Source organism: Psammomys obesus, unplaced genomic scaffold (genome assembly GCF_907164565.1).
Source record: "Psammomys obesus unplaced genomic scaffold, mPsaObe1.curated_primary_1811, whole genome shotgun sequence".
Lineage (NCBI taxonomy): Eukaryota > Metazoa > Chordata > Mammalia > Rodentia > Muridae > Psammomys > Psammomys obesus.
The window spans coordinates 6,373,393-6,400,209 of record NW_026592776.1 but is presented as its reverse complement, the minus strand read 5'-3'; the positions used below and the strand labels follow the sequence as shown (position 1 = coordinate 6,400,209).

At 36.2% G+C, this 26,817-nt stretch overlaps 1 protein-coding gene across 2 annotated transcripts; it reads right to left on the bottom strand.

The window, feature by feature from the left end:
- Positions 1–4,791: 4,791 nt before the first annotated feature.
- Positions 4,792–26,649, bottom strand: Fancb (FA complementation group B). 2 transcript variants are annotated; one of them, XM_055615793.1, is made up of 9 exons: positions 26,526–26,649; positions 22,622–23,638; positions 19,142–19,294; positions 17,732–17,824; positions 15,234–15,362; positions 12,603–12,793; positions 6,384–6,814; positions 6,032–6,266; positions 4,792–5,388 (listed from the first exon to the last, which is right to left on the bottom strand). In XM_055615793.1, exons 2-9 carry the CDS (start codon positions 23,567–23,569, stop codon positions 4,980–4,982), a joined length of 2,589 nt encoding a protein of 862 aa, XP_055471768.1. In that variant the 5' UTR covers positions 23,570–23,638; positions 26,526–26,649; the 3' UTR covers positions 4,792–4,979. The 2 variants fall into 2 exon arrangements, with proteins under 2 accessions (XP_055471768.1, XP_055471769.1); XM_055615794.1 differs by having other exon boundaries at positions 12,603–12,766.
- Between the last annotated feature and the right edge of the window lie 168 nt (positions 26,650–26,817).

Genomic DNA, 26,817 nt, shown 5'->3' with positions numbered 1-26,817 from the left:
AGCAGATTGATGAGTTCCCTTCCACGGTCGCTGTTAATGTTCCCCTTTGTCTGAGAGATTGACAGATATCTCTCCATTTCACTGGGGAACAGAAGTACCCTCCCTTCTCATTGACTCTCACAAAGACACCTTCCCTTGGGCGAACAATCTTTTTTTTTTTTTTTTTTTTTGACCAACATGGTCTCTCAGATTTTCCTTTTCTCTCACACATCGGATGCGCCATCAGAAAATCTTAGTACTAGGTGAGCCGTGTCTTTCAGAAATCTTCCCTGTGGCCCCTGACACTGCTCGTGACGACCTGCTTTGCCAGCTTGTGTCCCCCGAATCTCTGGCTCTCCTGTACTTTGTGGGGATTCCCTAAAGACGGGAAAAACTGACTTTTCTCTCTTCACCCATGGAAACTGTGTCTTCCACCATATCCCCAGGCTCTCCTCTGAGATGCCTTCTAAATAATTTTAGATTTGTATACCTAGCGCCATTTTAAGAGCCTCTAGGCTTACATGTTTCTGCAACCAAATGTGGCCTCAGTTTCCTTAGATGACAGATCCAAAGTAAACTCTTTTAAATTACTGTCAGTGATCGGTAAATAAAGGTCCTCCTGGGGTAAATGGAGGTTCCTATGTTCAAGTCTCTTCTTCTGTCTCTGTTCGCCTTCCCAAAAAGTTTCAAACTTACACCTAAAAGTAATGTACACCTAAAGAAATTTTCTCTGTAACCTACTTAGCTTTGTCTTCTGCCTATATATATGTTCCAGTATCCTGCCAGACCCAGGTGTTTCCTACATCCAAGACAGCACCAAAGGAGCTACCGTAATAGGTGCTCCAGTCTAACCTCAGAGACTGTGTCAAGGTGGAGCTGCACTTTCCCTCCCAGTCACAGATGTTCTCATAGATCCTGGACAGCATCAAAACAGCCTACTCTTCCTGGGCTTGGCCAACATTTCAGCCTTTTGACCTCCCTATCGCCGCCCTAGTGTCCGCAGGAAGTAGCTAAAGATGATTGATTTCTTCGCCCGTTATCCACTTATTCTCAACAAAAAGGCTGGAATGGTGTGCTTCAGGCCCAGGACCAACAGCTCCAGGTTCTCTTAGCATTCCTCAGTCCCTATCTGCTGTTGGGTGTGGCTGGCAACTCCATTCTCTACCATGACCTTTTCAAGGCATGGACTTCCTCTCTTGTTCAACATGTAATCTGTACATTTTGGAGCTCTTACTTTTTTCCTCTTTCTCTTATCCCCTTGCATGATGACAAAGAACTACTTTCAATGAACCTACATTTATATACTTTAAATGACTTACATGAGAAACAGCCCAAGCTACTCATTTTTTTTTTTTTTTATTTAAAGAATAAGAGAGGAATGTTATGTTGTGCAGGCAATTCAACTGGCCTTCTATTAGGGACCTTTAGGGTCCTGGCAATGTCCTATGTCAGCACCTGCATGCTATGACATCATCTTTGACAGGTACATGGTGACCTGTTGTCCACTCTCCTGCTCTCTTGCTCTCCCCGTCTCGTGCCCTCTCCCCTCTCTCTGTCGGGGCATCCCTTCCACTGACTATGTCTCTCTCCCTCTCTCTCTCCAGCTCCATTCAATAAACCTCTTCCATATAATACCTATTGTGTGCGTGGCATCATTTTAAAATAAATACTAACACACACAAACAATAAAAATGGGCTCCACGGGCTGTATTTATATCTTTGTTGCACACACGCACAAAAAGACCATCAATTTTAAGAGGGAGACTGGAGTTGGGGACACTGGAGGGACTGGAATGATGGGACATGGGAGAGGTTGGAGGGAGGAAAGAGAAGAGGTAAATGGTGTAATTACATTTTAATTAAAATATATTAAAATTTTAAACTGAGAGATTTGGATGAATACAGCTGAGTGGTAGAGTATTTCCTAATACTGAAAAAGAAATTAACTGGCAAAATAATATGTACAAATATACATATGAATTACTTCAAGATGACTGATAAGCATACAGCTACGTTTCAATAAATATTATTGACCCTTTGCTATATCTAGGCCCTGACCTAAACAGCTGACACATATTTTCCTTTAAATATCTTAAATTTTTTTCTCTAAAGCATTTGGGCAAATTGACAGCTGTATTCTTTTTAAACTATTTACACACCCAGATCATTAGGTACAAATAATTTTTTTGAGTTTTAACTTAATTTTTTTTTTTAATTTATTCACTTTACGTCTGGATCGTAGGCCTTTCCCTGGTCTCCCCAGGTCCCATCCTCCTTCCTTCTTCCCCCATATTCCCTTCCCCTAGCCAGGCTACAGAGGAGGTCATGATGAGACTTGATAGACTTGGTCAGTAGGTAGGGAAGGAGGGCTCCCCCTTTCAGAGGTACAAGGAAGCTTAAAGCAAGGTGTTGGGAGCCGCTGCTTTGATATTTAAATCTCAGAGGAAAGACTGGTTTTACCAGGCCTTCACTGAAGTCAGGAAAGAATTTCCAAATCCATCTCCTTTTGTTTTTGACAGCAGGTGGAATAGCTTGTCAAATCACACCTCCTGTTCCACCTCCCTGTGAATTTAACCCATTGTGCTGAGCTGTTTTCACTGTGGCTTAAAAGCAATCTGAAATAAAGCCAGGCTGCTGGTCGAGTCTACTCTCCACTAGAGCCTCTCGGAAAGGTCCCATGTGTTGTGTGTTAGTTCATTAATTTTAATCCTCACTCCCAACTCAAGAACCATTCGACTCTGCTGGCAGGCTCCGGCAGCAAGAGATCAATTAGTACTTCACACATGCAAACATAAGGTATCACTTTCAAGAATCATCTTTATCTCTTTTAGCTAAGAAGACAATCACCATCTTATTCAAGATTGGTAGAACAAAAGGAACCATGAAGATTCCTTTTTGCCTATATCCCACCCCACTTCCTCTCATTTCTGGATGCTCTTATTTATTAGTTAAGAATTAGGGGAGGTCTTCCTCTCCTTCCTTCTGATCTTAATCTATCAGGTCTCTCAGGAGTGACTGCATTGTCTTCCTCTGTGGCCTGGTAAGGCTGCACCCCCTGAGGGGGAAGAGGAAGGGGCAGGGGCATGAGTGGAGAAGAGGGAGGGGTGGTGGGATTGGGAGGGGAGGGGGGAGCTACAGGTGGGATACAAAGTGAATAAACTGTAATTAATAAAAATAAAAAAAACTTGAAAATAAAATATCATTTCAGTAAGAAAAAAATTCTTTTTGATAGTTAGAGAGATGACTCAGTGGGAAAAGGTACTAAGTGCTAAGACTAATTACCTGAATCCAATGCCTAGGACCCACGTAGCAGAAGAATGACTCCCAAAAGTGTTCTGTGAAGTGCACATTGCACACCCACAAACGTACCAAATATTGATTTTTCTTTTTACAATTCTTTTTCAGAAAGAGAAAATAGGTTGAATTTTTATCTCTTTCAAGTGTGTCTCACTAGATACTATATATCAGTTCTTTAATGAATTTTCACTTTAAAATGTCTCTACTAAGAACCATATTATTTAGTCTAGTTAGAATTTAGCATTTCAGGTTTTGCCTATAGTAGGAATTTCAGAAAGCATTTTCAAATTTCATTGGCATGTACCATGTGTGTGTACACAGAACCATTTGCCACTGTTCATGCTAGCCCTGGTGAATTTCTGGGCAAACTCCTGTCTCAGCTTCTCCTTTCACTGTAGGTGCAGTTAAAGTACTACATTATAGGCACATGCTTCTTCATCCAGCTTTTGTAGGGTCTCAGCCTCAGAACTGTCCCCAACCTTGCATGGCAAAGACTTTTACCCAGTAAACTCTGCCTAGAACCACAGTTTTACTTTTAATAGTACAGTCGCCTATGAGGTACACTTAGCCCTTTGAGAGGTGCATTTTTAAGAAAGATGTCCTAAGTTCTTTACAGTCATACAGAGCTGTGTAATTTCAGAGCAGCTATCTAATACAATATAAGCAGAGGCCCACAAACTGGTTTCACTCAACACTATATTTAATTTTCTGGAAGAGCTAGATATAAATAGCAAGAAATTGATTGTGGCTTCTGGCAATCTAACTGAATTTTCATCCATTTGAAGCTTTTTTTTTTTTACTAAGTAGCAGAATATACAAAAAGAATCAAGTGTTTTTTTTAATAGAGCAAAATATATTTTTCCTTAAGTGGAAAATTAAAAAAAAAAAAAGATTCTCAGCCTAAATTATTGACATGTTAGTTCTTTGGATTATTAGATTTAGTTCTTTGCTGTGTGGGCTGTCCTTGCACAGCAGAAGATTTCAGAGGATCCTGGCCTTTACTACTTTGCAGAGGTAGGTTGAGAATACTATGAGCATCTAGAGGGTAGATGAAGCCAAAGATGCCACTAAACCTCCAACTGAACACAAAACAGAGCTCCATAAAAGAAATCATCCAGTCCTAAGTGTCATTAACATAGATTCTTTGTCTTACTTTTTTCTGATTGTATAAACATAATGTGCTCCCCGACAAATTCTAACAGACAAAAAGAAAAGTCGCCACACATAGTCAAATGCCACTTGCTTTAGAAAGTAAAAGCAGAGGCAGACAAAATGACAACATAAGAACTGATGCTCTATTAAAAAAATACTATGTTGTTGTCATTAAAATTGACAATTGAGCTAGGAGGCACATATCTCCAATTTTGGTACTCAAGAGGTTGAGGCAGAAAGATTTCCTCAATCATAAATAACACAAGCCCTGGCTCCATAATGAGATCCACGGCAGCGTAGACTACAAAATGAGACCCTCCATCAACTACAAAAACAGTAAAACAAAACAAAACAAAAAGACCCTAGGGATTATAATAGAGTTTAATCTTTATATTAACAAAGGATAACAAGTGAAGTCAATACTTTATGACAGTTTATATTTTTTCTACTTTTTTTCACAATTTATTCATTATATATCTTGATGCATTATATATAACTGCATCTCTCAACATGCAGTTTAAATATTTTAAATCAAGATTTTTAAAGTGCACTTACAAATCAGCCAGTTGCTTTACAATGAGGTCTGATTTCAGCTGAATGTCAGCTAATGCCAAAGTCATCTCTGCATAACTGTGGGCATTTACTTTCAGATTCAAGTCCTTCAGTAGCCTTTCTTTCTGAACTTCTTGCTTATGCAGACAGATTTTGGCCTCTACCTCTGAATCAACTGAGGTATTCTCATTTATTTTGCTTGTTTTATCTGTATACGTAAACCCATCTCTAACATACTCAAAGGCAGAAGTAGAAAGAGAACAAAAGGTAATAAGCTCCTTCTCCAAAGTGGATGACAAATGATCAATTAACAAATCCTCCTTTTCAAATTTCAGATAGCTGAAGACATATTTTCCAGGTAGAACTTTGATGAGATGGTCAAGACATTGGAACAAAACTCCTTGATTCCTGAAATAAAAGACAAACACAATGTGACATAATGGTCACATGCAAAATACTATAGTAATCAACTTATATTTATTCATAGACACTAAGAACAATAATATAAATGCATGCTGTCATTGATAAAATCTTGATTATATCAATACATGTGTCCTTTACTAATTAACATAGTAACAATCAAGTTACTGGCCTGATTTATGTATCTTTTCCTCTGTAACAACAGTAGCATAGTACTTACTGAAAATTCACTATTGTGAAGGGATAAATTCTAAAATAATTACTAGGTTCTTAAAAAAAGATTAAAACCGAGACATTGATTTTTAATCCATTCAAGCAATACCACACCATGACTGTGACGTGTCCTGGCGCAGAATTTTACACAGAGATTTTGTTTGCTTATATTTGTTTTGTTTTGTTTTTGTTGTTGTTGTTGTTTTGAGACAGGGTTTCACTGTGTAGCCCTGGTTGTCCTATAACTCATGCTGTAGACCAGGCTGGCCTCAGATTCATTAAGATCCACCTGCCTCTGCCTGCTGAGTGCTGGGATTAAAGTTATGCACCACCACTACTACCCAGCTTTGAGAGAGTGTTATGAGACCACTCTGATACATGAACTTCTCTGAACTAGTTTGAACTGGATGTACATTACCTGCAATATACTGTTAAATTTCCTTCAAAGATTGTTCTTTTTTCCCAGGAGAAGAGTGCTCCACAGTTTCGCAGCTTTTTATACAAGTATATTTCGCTGCATTCTTTGATTCTTTCACATTTCATGTGTTTCAAGAGCCATACCTTCATTAAATTCGGGGCATGGGTAGGTGATGTGACACGAAAACAATATTTGTGCAATACTGCAAGAAGTGAAAAAAGATCTTCCGTATGTTCTACAAGAAAAACACATTGCAAGTTCTAGCCTTAAATTCTTTCTGATACCCAACCATGTTTTCAAAATCTTCTGATCCAATTAAGCATACAATAAAAAAAATTACCCCTCAAATTACCTATTTCTTGCTTCTTCGGGAACGCCAGTAGGTGTTTCCTACTAAAAAGATCTTGTAGATTAAAATCAAGGTTGCCACATACAACATAATCATGCACGGTATGTTTATCATTATCTCTGTCACTAATGTTTAGCAGCACAGTACAACACAATTTGTTGAATACTAAAAGTGGTGAAAGAGACGTTATGGCAGTAATTATGTGTGTAGATTGTGTCTTAGATGATTGTCCACAAGAAGAGCTTTCCTCTTCCTTGCTACCAGAGGTCAACTTGATCCTTTTTGTCTCTGGTCCTGTTTCCCCTGGCATAAAGTATGCTTCTGGAAAAGAATTCATACTCAAACTAATCACCTGACTTCGACACTTCATAAGCTGAAAACTGGACCTGTTGCTTTGATCCATTATCAGTGATAAAGTCATTTCATTACGAGATCTGTGAAAAAAAAAAAAAAAAAGAAATTTCATTCATTCTACATGTTCTTTTTAAAACATCAAATAAATCATTAAATGTTTACAAAACAAAACAAAAACAGTTACTCTCTCCTTCCCTAGGAAAAATCATGTCAATGCAAAATATTTAAAGTGCTGAAAGTAAATGCCAAATAAATTTGAAAAGTCTGTGACTCAGATATATCAACTACACTCCTGAGCAGTACCCTCACCCAAGAGGAGTTGGCCAACATAAACTAGTCTTCTTGGGTTTAAAAAGGAAGATACCATGAAGGTGGCTAGGTAAGGAGGTGGAGGCAAATCTGGGAGGAGCTCAGGAAGGAGGGCTAATATAATATAATGAAAATACATTGTATGAAATTATCAAAGAATGAACTAGTATTAAAACAAATAGAGAAATTACTAATTTTTACGTTCCAGTAATAATTTAGAAAATACTTTAGAAACAATTTTTAAAACTTTAAAAAATATAGAAAATAATTTGAAAATACTTCTGTCTTGAACTGTTCTGAGTAACTGAAAAATCTAACTTTTTAAATATTTTTATTATCATTTATTAAATTTATTCAATTTATGTACCCCGCTGTGACCCCCTCCCTCATCTCCTCCTAATCTTACCCTCCCTCCTTCTTCTCTTCCTATGCCTCTCCCCTAGTTCACTGGTAGGGGAGGTCCTCCTTCCCTTATATTTGACTCTAGCCTATCAGGTCTCAGCAGGACTGGTTGCATTGTCTTCCTCTGTGTCCTGGCAACGCTGCACCCCTCAGGGGAAAGTGATCAGAGCACCTGCCACTTAATTCATTCTAGAGACAGCCCCTGATACACTTATTAGGGACCCCACTTGGAGACTGAGTCTATGGACTACATCTGAGCCAGGGTTTTAGGTTCTCTCCATGCATTGTCTTTGGTTGGTACTAAAATCTATACTCCTAAAGAAGCTAAACAACAAGAAAGACCCTAGGGAAGATGCGCAATCCTCATTCAGAAGGACAAGCACAATAGACATTGGAAGCAGGAGAAGACGGGGAACAGGACAGGAGCCTACCACAGATGGCCTCTGAAGGACTATACTGATCGAGGTATCGAAGCAGAGGCTGAAAACCTAATTTTTAAATATAGATAATTGCTTATCTTTTAGAAATTCTTCTGACTGATATTTCTTACAATTTACAACTATAACTCAGGATTACTTAGGCACATTCAAGCTCTATTAACATTATCAAGGATTGGTGATATGTTCCAAAGAGAAGAATTTCACTACCTATAGCATTATACTAAAAATGACGCAAAGAACTTAAAAATACGAAAAGAACTTCAGAGAAACATATTTTGAATCTTTGAATACCATATATAGATAGTAAAATGAAGAAAATAGCAACTTTGTTGCTGCATCTGAGAACTACATTTTCAGCAAGCAGGGAGAAATTGAGATATAAGACTGGTAGTGATAAGACTATGAAATTTCTTTTTTTACTCTGAATTGAAAGCATCAGCACGAGTATATGCTGGGTTTTATTACTAAGAATACAAAACCAAAGTCAACCAACAAACCAAAGGTAGCTCTTATCTCTGTACATCAAAAGTATCCAGAAACAACAATCCCCTCAAGTATGAACAAACACCATTTATATGTAGGCTCCCTCTTTTTATTTTTCTCAATCACAATCACATTAATGAAGGGTATAAGTATATAACTACCAAGGAGCTTCTCTTTACAAGATTATTCTGGTTAAGAAATCTCAAATGATATTTGCATGCTTCCTGATGGAAGAAGGCAATGTGTACTAAGTATACTCTTAACATAGCTTCACTCTGATTCAGGCTCTACATCTAATTTCTGATTTACTGGAAATAAAGGTGATAACAAAACATGTTAAGTGATACCACAGGATGAATCCATCAATCTTGCCCATTGACTTTACAGGGAAAATACTTAGTTTCTTTAAAATAAATATAAGAAAAACAACATACATACAAGAAAAGAGTGTGTACAAATTATGGGGATGTATGTATAGTCAAATCCAATTTATAAATATTATGTGGTCTATGTTTTTAAAACTTTTAATTCAAGACAAGAAGTAAATGTGAACATTACCTAGGAGAACTACTGTTAATCTTTAGTGTTTTCATTCTCTCTTTCTACCTTTCTCTCTCTCTCATTCTGTGTGTGTGTTTGTGTGTGTTGGAATAGTTACAGATGACATACCTTTGCTTCAAAATAATCTAGGGGGTTGTGAATAAAGATACACACACACACACACACACACAAACACATATAACAAGATTAGTGATGATTAGATATTCATTGGAATTGAGTAATGAGAAGATATGATCACCATGATATTTGGTATGTTTCAAATTATCTATACATACAAAGCATTTTTAAAGGAATTATATATAGAAGATTAAGAAATAAAAGTTTGAAAATTATGAGACAATAAAAATGACTACACATACCTTGAAAGGGGCAAATAGAACAAATATAAACAAACAATAGTGAAATGCAGAGACTGGAATAAATAGTTGACTATAAATGTGAGCTCAGGATTAGAGCCCCATAATATTAAGAGTACTGAGAGAGATATTATGCTACTTTTAACAGAAGAACAAAGATTTATTCTTTCAAATGATATCCACTATACAAGTCTTACAGATATTCATCATGTGGACTACTGGCTATATCTCATCTAAATTGGTGCTGATTTTACATGACTAGAAAGATATTTCTTTGCATATGGACTTTATTTATAATAAACTACATACATACCAATGTACATAGTTATGTTTTTAAAACATAATTTTTTTCATTAAAAATAAAAAGGGAAACAAAGAAAACCAAAAATAAGTAGTTGACTAGAAAACTAGAGATAAACAGAATAAACAGACTGGTTCAGAAGATACAACCTAGGAGTCATCGACATGAATAGAAGGTATGAGGAGAAGCTGAGAAGCACAGGACACAGAATTGACAAGCCAAACAACTTCCTAAACTACTATAAAAAGTCAATTCTCAGAGCCCAATGGAGAATATAAGGAAATCCATATCTAATTACATCATGATGAAATACAAAAAGAATAATTATATGCATACAATAAGAAGAAAATGAAGACCTAGAAATTTAACAAATAGGAAAAAATTCAAAATCCTAAATCATTAAAACAAAATTATTGGAATATCAGTCTCAGAAAGACCCCTGAGCCCTGAATTTTTGGTTCTGTTGCTCTCCTTGTGGAGCTCCTGACCTCTCTATATCTTTGTATTTCCCCCTTCTTTCATAAGATTCCCTGCACTCTGTTCAAAGTTTGGCTATGAATCTCAGCATCTGCTTTAATAATCTGGTACGTAGAGTCTTTCAGAGGCCCTCTGTGGTAGGCTCCTGTCCTGTTCCTTGTTTTCTCCCTCTTCCAATGTCCATCCCGTTTGCCTTTTTAAGTGAGGACTGATCATTTTACCCTGGGTCCTCCTTCTTAATTAACTTCTTTAAGTGTACAAATTTTAGTGTTTATCCTATATTATATGTCTAATATCCACTTATAAGTAAGTATATACCATGTACGTCTTTTTGCTTCTGGGATAACTCACTCAGGATGATCTTTTTTAGGTCCCACCATCTATCGGCAAATTTCAAAAATTTCTTGTGTTTAATTGCTGAGTAATATTCTATTGTGTAAACGTACCACAATTTCTGTATCCATTCCTCAGTTGAGGGACATCTGGTTTGTTTCCAGATTCTGGCTATTATGAATAAAGCTGCTATCAACAGGGTTGAGCAGATTGTCCTTGTTGTATACTTGAGCATATTTTGGAGAACCCCTGCACAGATGTAGCCCATGGCAGCTCAGTGTCCAAGTGGGTTCCCTAGCAAAGGGAACAGGAGCTGTCTCTGACATGAACTCAGTGGCTGACTCTTAGATCACCTCCCCCTGAAGGGGGAGCAGACTTACCAGGCCACAAAGGAACAAGGCAGCCAGTCCTGATGAGACCTGATAGGATAGGGTCAGATGGAAGGGGAGGAGGACCGCCCCTATCAGTGGACTGGGGGAGGGGCATGGGAGGAGAAGAAGGAGGAAGGGTGGGATTGGGAGAGGTAGAGGGAGGAGGCTACAACTGGGATACAAAATGAATACATTGTAATTAATAAAAATAAAGAAATTAATTTTTAAAAAGAGATTAAAAAAATCAAAATTATTAAACTAAAAAGTAATAAAATGAACAAAATTCTGGCAAAACTGCTCCTAAATGGACACAAGATTTAGAACAAAAACTATTTAAGAAACAGCTAATAAAATATTTATAAGTATCTTAGCATTAAATTACTGGGAAAATATAAGTAAAGTTTTTTTTCTAATCTGAATTATCCATAACTTTTAGAGAAATTGATTAAAGTTAAATAAGAAAGTGCTAGATGACCACTGACTTCCAGATAACTACAACCAAGTCAAAGCCCAAATAATTCCGATTTTATACAAGCTTCCATAGAACAGGAAAAAAAAATAGCCCCAGCTTTGTATGAGGCTGAGATGAGCAGATGGATGACTTGAGCCCAGGAATTCTGGGCAGGCCTAGGCAACACAGCAAGACTCAACACATTTATTTGTTCAATAAATGAACAAATGAACATACTCTTCCAGCTTTGGTACTAAAACTAAGTATTACTGAAGAAAATTTCAAGCTAATTTCAAACATGTTCACAAATGTGAATATTGTTGACCAAACATTAGCAAACCAAATTTATCATCAATGCACCAAAACTATATAATGAATTTGGGTTAATAAAACTCAAGTTTGGAAAACCTGTATACCAGAAAAAAAGATTCACCTAACTCAACACACGCAACAGGAAAGCCCAAACCCTATATAATTGATCACCTCAAATACCTTCGAAGTTAGTGAATAAGCAACACACTTAGTAATATACACACTTGGAATCCTGGAGCTGGGGTGGCTGGGATAAAAGGATCAAGAAATTGAAGCCAGGCTCACCAAAACAGGGTTCTAGATCAACTTAAGAGTCAGAGTGAGATCTTGTCTCAGAAAACAAAAAGAAACTCAGTAAAAAAGATTAAGTGGAAAGCTCTCATCATTAGGTAAACTGTTTGAACTCCATTGTATTACCATAGTCACTCCAACTTGTCCTTTGCCTCTGTGCACATTTGTGGTTCATTATTGCGGTGGAAAAGCTTCTGCTAGGCTACAGACAGCAGAGATATTATTTCCCTATCCATGATTTCTAGGCCAAAGGAGAAAAAGTCTTTATTATCAGATACTATTACTAAGTAAACTTGCTCTAGTCCATGCTAGTTAAAAGTTTCTACATGTTCCTAATTCTTCTCAATGTTTTGATAAAAAGTTCAATGTGCTTAATTATCTCTACCGTGAGAATACCATCTTAACTGTCATGATCTTCAAGTAAACTCAACACATATGTGTAAAATGGATATTTGTAGAGCAATGCTGGCCAAGACGCATATAGGTAGCAAACAGTAGAGACATAGCAGGTGTGAATCGTAATGTGTTATACAAATCAAAGTTCAAAAGTTCAGGATGAAAACAAATGGCTCATTAATACTTTTTAAACTGATTATACATTGAAATGAAACTTGGGATGAAAGGTATCCAATAAAATATTGAAATTAATTTTACTTGTTTTTATTCAATTTTTAAAGTGGCTATTAAAACAATTAAAATTTTATACACCGTGCATTAATTTCTATTAGATGGTACTGCTATGCAGCTTTAACATAGCATTATTACATAAAAATTTACTTACAGCTTCAAAGATGTGACTTTCACTCCAACAACTAATTCATCATCTAGTATACGACACCATGTCTGCTCTACAATATGATCTGGCTCTGGAAAATTCTCTGATAACTTTTCCTCAGGGGTATGCACACTGTTTTCATATTCATCACAGAAAGGAACAAGGCAGTCCTTCAAAAAAGGTGTTAAAATAGGTAACTACAAAAAAAAATGCACCCAATGAATCAAAATGAATGTAAGGCAAAACAGCTTTGTGGCTTTATGGCATGATGCAGCATACCCAGCCCGAGAAACACAGACCAAATCCTTCCCAAGATAGCTATGAATGTAGCTCAGTATATCTGGAGATGATTACATCATATTGCAGTATCAAAAGGCTGGACACCACAGAAGCATTTAAGAATAAATTATAATATGGTATAAAAATAGATAATGAAAATAATGTAGAGTTATAGGTCACATATAACTTATTATAAAATTCATGAAACATTATATATATTCAGGTCAAGAATAAAAAATGGACTGGAAGATGAGTTATCTAATAGAGAGCCAGTGGGGACATTAGCCTGAATTTTATTTTTAAATTTCACTCTATCTATCTATCTATCTATCTATCTATCTATCTATCTATCTATCTATCTATCGTAGTTTATTCACTTTGATTCCCTGCTGCAGCCCCATCCCTCGTTTCCTCCCAGTCCCACACCCCCATGCCATTTCCCTTGTCCTCTGATAGGGGAGGACCTCTTCCCTTTCTATCTGACCCTAGCGTAACAGGTCTCATAAAGGCTGGCTGCATAATCTTCCCTCTGTGGCCCGACAAGGGTGCACCCACCAGGTGGAGATGATCAAAGAGCCGGCCACTGATTTCATGGCAGAGACAGCCCCTGTACCTCTTACTAGGAAACCCACTTGGAAACTGAGCAGTCTATGGGCTTCCTCTGAAAAGAGGGTCTAGGTCATTTCCATGCATGAACCTTGGTTGGAGTATTGTCTCTGCAGGATCACCTGGGCCCAGGTATTTTGGCTCTGCTTTTCTCCTTGTGGAGTTCCTGTCCCCTCTGGTCTTTCTATCTCACTCTTCTTTCATAAAGTTTCTGGCACTCTGCCTAAAGTTTGGCTTAGTCTCAGTATCTCCTTCAATACCCTGGTGGGTAGATTCTTTCAGAGGTCCTCTGTGGAAGGCTCCTGTCCTGTTCCTTGTCTTCTCCTACTTCCCATATCTATCCTGTTTGCCCTTCTGAATGAGGATTAAGCATGTTCCCTAGGGTCCTCCTTGTTGTTTAGCTTCTTTAGGACTATAGATTTTAGTCTGTTTATCCTATATTATATGACTAATATCCACTTTTAAGTGGGTATATACCATATGTGTCATTCTGCTTCTGGGTTCCCTTACTCAGGATGATCTTTCTAGTTCTCACCATTTGCCTGCAAACTTCATGATTTCATTGTTTTTAATTGCTGAGTAGTGTTCCATTGTGTAAATGTACCATGCTTTCTGTATTCCTTACTCCACTGATGGACATCTAGGTTCTTTCCAGATTCTGGCTTTTATGAATAGAGCTGCTACAAACATGACTGAGCAAATGTCCTTACTGAATGGTAGGGCATCTTTTGGGTATATGCTTAGGAGTGGTATAGCTGGATCATGGGGTAGCACTATTCCTAATTTTCTGAAAAAGCATCAGATTGATTTCCAAAGTGGTTGTACAAGGTTACATTCCTACAAACAGTAGAGGAGGGTTCACCTTTCTCCACAACCTCTCAGCATGTGTTGTTGAGTTTTTTATCTTAGCCATTCTGATGGATGTAAAATGAAATCTCAGAGTGGTTTTGATTTGCATTTCTTAAATGACTAAAGACGTTGAGCATTTCTTTAAGTGTTTTTCTACCTTTCAATATTCCTCTGTTGAGAATTTTATGTTGAGCTCTGTACTCCATTTTTTTAATTCCATTACTTGGTTTGTTGGTGTTTAACTTCTTCAGCTCTTTATATATTCTGGATATTAGCACTAAGACTAGATTTTAGTAAGGTTTGATAATATATACGACAAGCATAGTGAAAACAACCCCATCTGTGACTTGCATTGAGCTCAAAATCTAAAATTCTGCATAATAAAATTGATTATTCTTTTATGGTTAGTTTATAGAAGTCTGCTGAAATTTAACATTACTATCTGGGCCATTCTCAAGTCCTTACTATAAATACAGGATTATAACAAAAGAAATCACAGTATTAGGCATAGTAAATGTATTACTTATTGAACCTTTACTTTTATATCAAAATACCATTTGTACATCAATTCATTGAACCCAGGTAAGAACCGCAGTATCCTTTGTCAGTTGTATTGTTGTCTACATTTTAGAGTAAAACAAATGGGCTAAAGAGCGGTTAAGTAACTTGCTTGAAGTTACATAGCTAACAAAGTTGCAGAGCTGGGTTTGAATTGAAACATACCAATAAAAATAATGGCTCCTTAAATCAAGTGTTTTTCAGTATCATCAACATCTGCCATTAACTATCACTTGTCAATCCAATAAGCAATATTTTCTACTTTGTTCTAATTTAAGTAACTCTTTAACAGACTGTATATTGTCAATTGATTAAATGATAAAATAGTCACACGATTAGCTTTACCTCCTCATCACTTGGCATACTATCAACTTTCCCATAAACAGAGTTTAAAAGACCCTTCCAAGAGTTTGCAATAAATGCATCTTTAAATGAGATATGCTGCTGGAGTTTGTTAAGAAAAACAAAAGATGCCTGTAAAATAGAAAGAGAAAAAGTTACCAGAGACACAATTTCAAATGAAACTGGACATATCTTTAATTCAAGAAGTACTTTTTCCAGATAAACTGTGCAGGGAATACTTCCAGAGAAAGGCTCTTTTGTTCATAGATTCTGTTTCTCTTAACAAAAGAAATTCATTGTGTTTGCAGTAAGACACAGGAAGTAACTGGTATAGAGTTTAGTCACCATGCTGAGAACCCTGTTACATTAGTATCCATTTCATTGTTGACTTAAGTAACATGTATCACTATGAATAAAATTGAGGCCTCTCAACACTGTTACATTTACAAAACAAAATAACAAGAACAAATGTTTCTTTTGTAGAAATACTTTGTTCCAAAAACAGTGTTCACATAAGCAAAAACATCAAGGATAGAAAATTTTAATCCAAAGTTTGAAATTCTGTTCATATAATTTTTAAAAACAAAATATTTAAAGATAACATATAATAATGTATTTAAAGGTAACATATAATAATGTTCTTAATCATTTCTATTTGTTTTTGTGCTAGTTAACTCTCCTGACAACAAAATCCACTGAATCTTACTACTTTTTTGCACATTCTTAAGGAGTATTTTAGTCTTGTATGTTTTCTGAACATTTCTTAAATTAAATCATTCTGTGTATATCAGATTTTAAAGTTGTTGATGTTGTCTCTAACAGCTGTCCATCTTTCCTTTCCAGTGTTCTATAGCACTCCATTCTATTACTACAATTACTTCTGTTGGGAGTATTTGTGTTATGTCTAGTTGTGGGGCATTACAAACAATGATATCAATATCTTGCTGCATGCCCTTTAGTTTCTTTAAGGTCTGGGTTCCCCATTTAATTCCGTGCTAACAAATAAATTGATATAAAGAATTCTAGTTTTAGCTCTAAGGCATTTAATCTTTCTGGGTCCTTATATTTCATCATGTATAAAATGTGCAGTAGGGAAGAAATAATCTCTAAAAGACATTCCACTTCCCAGATGATCTTGGCTTCTGCCAAGTTGACAAAAAAAAATAATAATAATAATGAGCACAGGATCTGTAAGGGTCTTTCCAAAAATAATTAACAAAAGGCGACAAGACTCATTCTGGATGTGAGGCAGCATCACCCCATAGGCTACAGGTCTAAAAGTTAAAGGGGAAAAGGAGGAAGCACATTAGCCTAGGCATTCTCTGCTTCAAGGCTAGCATGAGTTGTGCGCCTGTGTTCGACCACACTCTAGCTGTCATGATAATGTGCCTCATCTCAAGCCCTATGCAACTGCAGCCAGCCATCTAACGACTGGAATCTCTGAAACCGTGATCCAAGGGAAATCTTTTCTTCCCTTAGAGCACTGGTTCTCAACCTTCCTAATGCTGCAACCTTTTAATAAAGTTCCTCACGTTGTGTTGACTCTCCACCATAACATTATTTCATTGTTACCTCATAACTGTGATTTGGCTACTGTTAAGAATCATAATGTAAATATCTGCTATTTAGGAGATCTGATATGCCACTAAAGGGGTCATGACCCAGAGGTTGAAAACCATTATCTTTAACATTATGTTGCAAATTTTGTCAGTAACGAAAACTAATACAGTGCAGTAGAGCTAGCATATTTAGCTAAAAACAATAATTCTTTTACAGGGATTTTCATGGTCTGTCTGAGAGACTCTCATCTATGCTGGCTTGGAACTTGGTATGTAGTGACGTTAAATTCTTATTCCTCCTAAGTGCTGGGGTTATAGGCATGTGTCACCATGCCTGGTTTTTGTAGAAAATTTTAATAGGGAGAACATGAGAGTAGACTATTTATTACATGTCTGTTAATGTGCTATACCTTAACTATATTCACTGCCCCTCTAGGAGACAGGCTGTGACATACTGATCACATACAGCAGAACGCTTCCAGAATTGGGCTTCTTTAATTTTCATTCAGATAGCTTGCTAACCCTCCTAAACCCTACTACAAAAAGTTATCATTTCTAGACAATATACTTATATGTAGCATCACAGTAGTTTGATTTATTATTTTTGAGACAGGTGTTGCTGTGTCACCTAGGATATCTTGGAACTGTGTAGAGACAAAGCTGGACTCAAACTAACAATTACCTTGCCTCAGCCTCTCAAGTGCTAAGATCACAGGCCTGAAACATCACACTCTACCTTCGCAATAGTACTAGTTTTTTACAGCAGTGCCCAAAACATAGAGTTCTCTAAAATACCTTTTTTTTTTCAAATCACAGAGTTGCTTAATACAGAAAGCACCATTCTTTCAATGTTGTTTGCTTCAGTTAGACTCACCAATCAAAAACAAAAGGCAAAAAAATAAAAAAATAAAAAAAGCAAAAGGCAACAGCAAAGACACTCACTTCTAACTGGGCTTCCAATGCTGGAAGCACCAAATAATAATTTTCATGTTCCTCTTCAGCAAAACAGTCTTCACTGCAATCCGGTGGTTCAGTCTAACAACAGAAAAGATCAACACAAGTTTTGAAATGAAATGAAAATTCAGAGGATGAATTTTTATTCATTATTATTATTAAATTATTATTAAAGTTTCACTTTCTCTTCTTTAATCAATGCTGTATTACCTACTGGTACAAAATGATATTTCAGAAACAACAGTGAAGTTTGCTTACGGCATTACCAGCATTTGAGTGATCACTAGATATCCATAACACAAATTTATATAAAAGGTAGGGTCAAGTTGTATAATATTTGTTGAAAAGGACAACATATACATATAAAAGATTCAGTCCATATAATTTAAATCACTATTTATCCAAAGGACTGTTCTTTATGAAAAAGAAATAATGTATTTTCAATATCTGGTAACTAGGCAAGTATCACCATGACTCCTACTGCAACCATCTAAAATCTGTATACTGTATGACAAAGTATCTGCTCATTACTTTCTATTAAACCCTACAGCAAAGAATGATTATTTTCTAATTACAAAAAAAAAAAAAAAAAAAAAAAAAAAACATTTGGAAAGATTCTGATTCTACTTAGATCTGAAACTTCAGGGAAAATTATTTCTTTTATGATAACTATTTCAAGATTGCTTTAACTCTTTCTTGTATTTTAAAGCATTTATTGCATGTATTTCATTTGTTTATTTCTGGGATTGGGCGTGTTTCACAGCATGTGTCCTGGCAAGTATGTGGAGGTCAGAGGATAGCCTGTGGGAGACAACTTCCTCTTTCTGCCATGTGGGTTCTAGATATACAACTCAAGTCATTGGGATTGGCAACAATTACCCTTGTCACTGAGTCATCTCACAGTCATTCATTTATTTCCTCTTTTAAGAAGTAGTTTCACTTTCTTTTATTCCTTAATCAATGCCATATTACTTACTGATATAAAAAGCTATTTCACAGTCAACAATAAAGTTCACTTAAAGCATTACTGGAATTTGAATGATCACTAGATATACCATAATAGAAGTTTACATAAAAAGTATGGTCAATTTATAATGTTTATTGAAAGGGACAACATACACATATAAAAAATTCAGTCCACATAATTTAAAAATTTTAGAGTATGAGATCTTAACTACTTAAATAGAGGAACAAACTTTTAAGTACTAAAATGGCACTCTATACTATATATATACATATACCATATTTAATATATTAAATATATAATATATTTAATATATTAAAATATGTAATATATGATATATACTAAATATCTATATATCTCCATATATATTCTAAAAATTGTATATATACATCTCTATACATAAACTAAAAACTATACATGTAAACAGAACTTACTGAATAGCTTATTTTGACAAAATCTGTTATTGTAAATGAAGTCAGCTGATCTGCGCTCAGAAAATCCTCAAAAATGACTAGTACTTGTTCAGTTCCAACTCCAACAAAGTCGTTTATCAGTACTAAGCTAAGTTTTTCCCACTTAGCAACAACCTGAAAGAAAGGCAGTGTTACAGGAAAAAACACAGAAAGAAAAAAAATGTAAACCAACTAGTAAGTCCTTTTGTTTCATGCAGTTTTAATCTGTTAACTTCATTCTTACAAATGACTGATAAAAGTTGTAATAAAAAAGCTAAAGATAAAGATACTATAGGATCCCACACCATAAGGGGTTATGACAACTTTGTAAATAACAAGATATTTATGGCATATTAATGCTTGTCTAGAGACTTTTACAGTTCTAATTTCTGCATTAAAATCTCATGCTCTATGTCCAAATTTAAACACTTCCCATAACTACAACTTAGGATGCCTAACTTTTAGCATGAGTAAAACTCTAGTAAAGATTCTTTTTCTGGCATGGCTAAATGAAGGATAATCATATTTTCCATAAGCCTCAGTGGATATGCTGTTTACAATCAGAACAATTACCCAAGGAATTTGGTAGCACATGATACCAAAAGATGCTAGTACATGTATGTGTAATGGGGTCTCAAAGCAGAATAAGCTCAAATGAACTTTACAGATTATACCCAGGAGTGACAGTGGAGGCATTGTTATTATCAGGGACAAAAAAGCAAATGAACGGATCGTTAACGGCAGGACTCATAGAAACACTCTACTCAAAAAGAACAATCTGTTTTGTTTATAATAGAATAGGAGATACCAAGTTTAAAATAGAATTCTTAGAGGTCCATAGAGCACAAGTACCAGATCACCTCTCTAAGGCACAAGAGCTAAACTTCCCACTCAGAATCCAAGGAGCACAGACAGGTAAGTAAGGCACTTCAATCTACATAATGAAATATCGATTCTGGTCCTATAGGTCTAATTTCTAAAGCTGTGATTTTTTCACTTGTACAGAGAGGCAGAATATGCCTCCCCACAATTATGGGACATAATGAACTACAGAAAGGAGACATTGGCAATCAAAATTTGTTTAATGTGTTCATCTCATGTTTAGGCAGGCATGTTGGTAAGATTTTATGGGTGTAGCTTCTAACATTCCTAGGACATGTAAGTATCAAAGAACTATGCATGGATGTTCATGCATATTTGTAATGAATATATTTCAAACATTGCTGTTTACTACAAGTGAGCCAAAAATGGGAAGTGCACATACAAATTTAAACTTTCAGTTAAGAAGCAAAAGTAATTTTAATATAGTCATTGCCCAGTATAAGTGGAAGATTAGCTCCGAGACATCCTGTAGATCCAAAAATCTGTGGATGCTTATTAGTATACAAATTATATATAACTTACAGTGTAGCATGATGGTGCACTTAACCCCAGCATTCAGGAGGTAGAGGCAGGCGGATCTCTGAGTTTGAGGCCAGCATGGTCTACAAAGTGAGTTCCAGAATAGCCAGGACTACACTATCTCAAACATCCAATAATAATATTTTTATTATTTGCCCACATCCTGCCATATGCTTTAAAACATCTCTAGATTATTTACAATGTCAATGACAATGAAAGTGCAACATTATAGTGGCTGTACTGTATCATACTCAATAATTCCATAAGCTAGTGGCTATATTAGACAGTACAACTACAAAATATACGAATATCTTCCATAGAAAATACAAATATCTGTGCATACCTGACAATGGCCTCAATTTTGAAATGTTCACTAAAAAGATTCTTGTCGCAAATGGTGGGAACTAGAAAAGATCATGCTGAGTGAGGCATCCCAGAAGCAGAAAGACACACATGCTATATACTCATTTATAAGTGGATATTAGACACGTAATATAGGATAATCATACTAAAATCTATACACCTAAAGAAGCTAAGCAAGGAGGACCCTGGGTAATATTCTCAATCCTCATTCAGAAAGACAAACAGGATAGAAATTGGAAGAAGGAGAATATAGAGAACAGGACAGGGGCCTGCCACAGAGGGCCTCTACCGAGCAGGGTATTAAAGCAGATTCTGAGACTCAGTGCCAAACTTTGGGCAGAGTGAAGGGAATCTTATGAAAGACGGAGATAGAAAGACCTGGAGGGGACTGGAACTCCACAAGGAGAGCAACAGAACAAAAAACCTGGGCCCAGGGGTCTTTTCTGAGACTGATACTACAACCAAGGACCATGCATGGATATAACCTAGAACTCCTGCACAGAGGTAGCCCATGACAGTTCAGTCTCCTAGTAGGCTCCCTAGTAAGGGAAATAGGGGCTGTCTCTGACATGAACTCAGTGGCTGGGTCTTTGATCACCTCCCTGAGGTGGAGGGGAACCTTACCAGGCTACAGAGGAAGACAATGCAGCCAGTCCTGATGAGACATGATAGGCTAGGTGGGAAGGGCATGGAAGGAGATGAGAGAGGGAGGGCTGAATTGGGAGGGGACGAGGATGGGGGCTACAGCTGGGATACAAAGGGAATAAATTGTAATAAATACAAAAATATATTTTAAAAAAGATTCTTGTCAAAACTTGAAGAGGCAGTTTCCACTTAAGAGAAAGGCTAAGAGAAAATGTAGTCCTATCACTGAATTAAATATCTCTGGAGCTTTTAGGAAGGGCTTGTCTGGGCGCAAATAAAATATTTGCTGGTGTACATTTTCATTATTTACTTGAATTTTTACTTGTTTGTAATTTTTAAAGGTACCTCAATGACTTCCTGGAATGGAGTGGAATGAAGAGAGCAATGGCTACCACAAAGAAAGAGTGTTACATTGTATATGGCATAAGGCTGCTATTAAAGATCTAATTTTATTATTTAATAATATATTTATTCTATTATCTAAAGCCTCTCACAGAAGTAAAGGCTCAGAATTCATTATTAGAAAATGTTCCATTTCATTTTAAATCTTACCAAATTTACTATTTTGTCTTAACTGTTAGTACAATTGTTCAAATATAATTACTGCATTTCCTCTAATTTAAGAATTTCTACACTATTATATTAATAAAAATTACAAATAGTTATACTAAAAGAGAAGTATATATAATTAGTTATACATTTATGCTTTTTTAATTCAAAGGCTTTATGACTTCAAACACAAGGTCCAAAACCATTATCAGGCAAAAAGACAAGAAAAAATAAAAGAAAGAAATATCTACAAAGAATTATGACTCATGATAAAAACTGACTTGTAAACCAGGAATTCTTAGAAAGTCTAAAAATAGTGGACATGATGGTAGCATAAGGCTATTATCCTAATACTCAGAAGACCAAGAAAGCCAAATGGAAATTTTAAAACCATCCTATATATTAAGACCCAGTCCTGTCTCAAAAAACAAAAGGTAGCAAAACACAAGAAAAGCCCAAGACTACAAACTCAACTTTTTATTGTAAGACCGAGTAACACTGTACCTTAAATTTCTTTTCGGAAACAGCACAAGCTTTGGATCTGAATGACACGATGAAAAATCGGTTTCCTTTACCTGAATCTAGAATTTGAACTGAACAAGGATCTGGAAATGGAAGCTGACAAACTCTTACGGGAATGCCATTTTGAAACAAAATGAGCTGATTCTTTCGTGTCAGGGCAATCAAAGACATTTTTAACTGGTTCTCAACCATTTCAGCAGCACAGACATGCACATGAGTTACTACATTACTGTAAGCAAGAGGGATAAGGTAACTATTGCTTAATATTTCTTGACTTTTAAGAGCATATACACAAAGGATGGAATCGGAAAATTCATAGTCTGATTCTGAAAGCTTGTGGCTACATTTAGCCTCAGATGGTTCTGCTAACCCCAGAAAACCTACACCAAAATTTTCAATCTCACCTATCCACTCGATAGAGGAAAGTTTAACTGAGATGTTAGTGACGTTCCTCATTTGGGACGAGATATAGAAGAATTTGTTGAGATGTTGCCAAAAAACTATAGGGCCATCAAAGATCTTTACACTCTCATCCAATGCATGGTTTAGGTGAAAATTCAAAAGCTTTTCAAACTTGTTGGCATTGTGAAGAAACAGTATATAATAGGTGAAAGCTTTACTATTGCATTTTCTACATTGTATTAAAATGCAAGGAAGGTTAATTCTAGTTCTGAAATCTGACACACAGTTACAACATAGAATTTTTAAATGAGAAGCTTTCTCATTAATGTTTAAAAAACCAGTGGATGTCAGAACAAATGTACTAGTTTCTCTGTCAAATATTATCCTTTTGACATATAATATGGATGGATCTGTAGGCATTTCAAAATCTGCAAAATCTCCTTTGGACAACTGAAAAACAAGGATTTCCCCATTATAGCCCAAGAACTTTGCTTGCTCATTAAATGGCATTGCTTGCTTGCCAGTCATTCTAATACATCAAGTCTTTGTGTTGATCCAGTTCCAAATACAAATAGATTCCAGTTGAGGCCTTTAATCCTACAGGAGAAAAAAAAAAGGAGAGATAGAGAAAGACTAAATGGAACAGGCATAGTACAAAACATATTTTGTTAGAAAAATTATCACACATATAATCAAACATTTCAGTTATAGTAAATATATTAGAACTATTTATACAATTGTGGCAACATTTTATGAAGAGAAAGCCTTGCTATCTAACTGAACTTTGCTGACTTTAGCCTTATAATTCTCCTGCCTCTGCCTCTGGTGTGCTGGGATTACAGGTATGTATCATGTGTCATACTTATTTTAAAAATTCGAAGACTGTGAATAACTAAGTCAAAAAAGATACCTGAATGTGTTATCATTAGAGAAGGCTTTATTTAGATGTTCTATTTAAAGTACCTTCTGCCAAGGCAGTGTGTAAAAGTGCTAGATGCACAAGCCTGCACAACTGGGAGGATCAGAGTTGACTAAACAAAAGATGCCCCTGATGTAGTGATATGCCCTGTAATCACTGCATTCCTTTGGTGAGATGGGAGACAGGAGAACCTTTTGAATGCCTACAGGAATAAGACTGAAATATACAAAGCAGCAGCAGAAAATAGAGATTCTGCCTCAGCAAGTTGCCTGAAAGGCAAGAACAACTCTAGAAAAGTATCCCCTGGCATGCATATGTGTGCCATGGCCTTGAACATAAACACACAAAACCCTAAGCAAAACTTAATTTAAAAGTACCTTACAACGTGACACGGTAGACTATACCTATAATCTCAGCACTCTGGAGATGCAATCAGGAAGATGGTGAGCTCTAGGCCAGCCTGGGCTGGAGAGCCATGAGAACACTAAAAAAATAACTTCAGATATTCTTTCTGATTCAGGGAATTTCCTATGGGTTCTATTTCCCTTTCTACTACAAATCTACTAAATATAAGATGGGTTTATATTAGTCAATGGTTTACTTGTTTTAAAACTCAGACTTCCCTAAATATGTTGATTGCTCAATTAGGTTGCTCCTCTCAGCCAAGGCACTTGGGCTCCTGCTTCCTAAAAACAATGTTAGTACAGGATGCATGATAAAAACAAACAAAAAACCCTCTTAGGATAAAGCTTTAAAATATTTACAGGGAAAAAAAAAACACATAAATACATCTTACTTTAAAACAATATATTTTTGTGACCTGAGGAAAAATATTACTATTCAAAATATGTGGAGAATAAGGATAAATACAACTAATTATAATGAACAGAAGAATTAAAGAACTGCAATCACTAGCACTTATTATTTCTGTCACTTACAAATACATGCACTATATCATATCAGGTTTACAACCAACCTCTCAAAATAAACATTCTTCATTCCCTTATGTAAATGTGGAGCCCTTACTTTAATGAAGGTAAACTGTCCCAACATTGCAGCACTAATTCATGTTTACAAATACTAATTAGAAATACTGCTAGATTTGAAAAGAGACACTTTGCCTCCTGAGCTTACACTCCTAACCATATTGCCATGGCATTTAGTTCCCTAAGAGCAAACTGCCTATAGGAAGTCAGTGTGAGAGAATGAATAAAATCATTGTAATCAAAGGAACATCCTCTAAATTCAAAACATATATAAAGATGTTGTTCTTTCTTGATTTAGTGGCTATACATATGGAGCCATTCTTTTAAGCAATGATAACATGTAGAATAGAATTCAAAATACAGAAGTCAAAGAATGGTACAGCTGCATTTAATATGAATGAGGAACAAAGTTCACAACTAGGGGATGATTAAGAAGTAACATATGAAAGAGAGAGATGACTACAGGATTTAACATGACAATAAACTGAAATGAGTATCTTTGGCAACTGCATTTCGAACTTGACCCCAAAGAAATAGACCCACATTTGAAAGAATACTACTGCTCGAAAATAGATATGGCACTATTATTTGCAATATAAAAACTAAAATTTTGAATGATTACAAGTAAGAAAATAAACAGATGGAAAATCACACTACAGTTCAAAAGAAATGTATTGCTTGTGATGATGGTTGAATTTTAATAAAGAATATGGGTATCAAAGTAGGCAAATGGAGTCTAGTGGAGCTTTTAGTTATTCCAATATTTTTATGAACATTTTCAAACAAGTTTTAAACAATGTGTCCAATTTTCTCATAAAAATGTAAATATTGGAAACTATGTCAGGATAGATCCTAAATGCCTTATTATGGTAAAACAGCTACAGATAAGGGTATATGAGGGAAGACTTGGGTTTTCTTTTATGGTGGAAGGGAAGGGCTCTTGGGGACTGAACCTCAGATCTCCAGCATGCACTGTACCAGTGAGCTATATCCCCAGTCCCTGGGGAACCGTTTTCTACAATTTACAATACAAGTAATCTTCAGTATCTATCAATGTTTAAGAAAGGCAACATTGTTCATCTAAACCACCAAACCTAAAGTTTGCTCCAGTACTTTATAAATCTAAGCTTTTACTTGCCTTGGCAATGTTTGCATTTTACCCTGGATATGTATTGTGACCTGTCTTTGAGTTTGGCAGCATCCCTGGCTTTTACCCATTAGAAATCAGATACACGTCCATTCTGTAGCTGTGACAACCACATGTGTCACTTACATTCCAGAAACAAGAGTCCTACCCCCACCTCCTTAACAAGTACCTCAATATAACATCTTTCCTTTTAACTTTCTATAACCACTTGAAGGCAGAGTTCAAAGACATTTGTCTTGTAAGCGTCTCACATTCCACAAAGAGTGGTGATTATACCTGTAACATGGATCAGAGAGACAGAAACAGGAGCATGTTTAGAGTTGAGGCCAACTTGGGCTACAGACCAGGTTTCAGGCCTGCCAGCACTAAAACGCAAGACACTACAGCAAAAAGTCTTAATAGAAATAATTGCCGGATATGGTGAATACTCACATCTGAGATCGGTCAGGAGAAAAACAAACAAACAAAACAAAACAAAACAAACAAACAAACGAAAACAGTTTTCCAAGGCTACCAAATCGCCAAGTTCCAGAGGCACCAAGAGACTCCAAACCTCCCGCCAGCGCTTTGCACGCTGGGACACCGACCCAATAGTTGAGTGAAAACTCAGCAGGCAAAGCATTGACGGAAGTGGTTGCCAGAGGAGACCTGACGGGGAGGGGCCTCCAAGTAGTGGAAGCGAATGGCCAGCTGAGCTGTCAAGGGGTGTCGAAAGGCGGAGTCT

What these genes read in the sequence shown, in the direction of transcription:
- Fancb (XM_055615793.1), bottom strand. Translation starts at nt 23,569, where the DNA reads ATGACTGGCAAGCAAGCAATGCCATTTAATGAGCAAGCAAAGTTCTTG. An exon ending in TTGTCAAAATAAGCTATTCA is followed by an intron (nt 17,825 to 19,141) that starts GTAAGTTCTGTT and finishes TTCTGTTGTTAG; the next exon opens with ACTGAACCACCGGATTGCAG. An exon ending in GTATGCCAAGTGATGAGGAG is followed by an intron (nt 12,794 to 15,233) that starts GTAAAGCTAATC and finishes TTTTTTTTGTAG; the next exon opens with TTACCTATTTTAACACCTTT.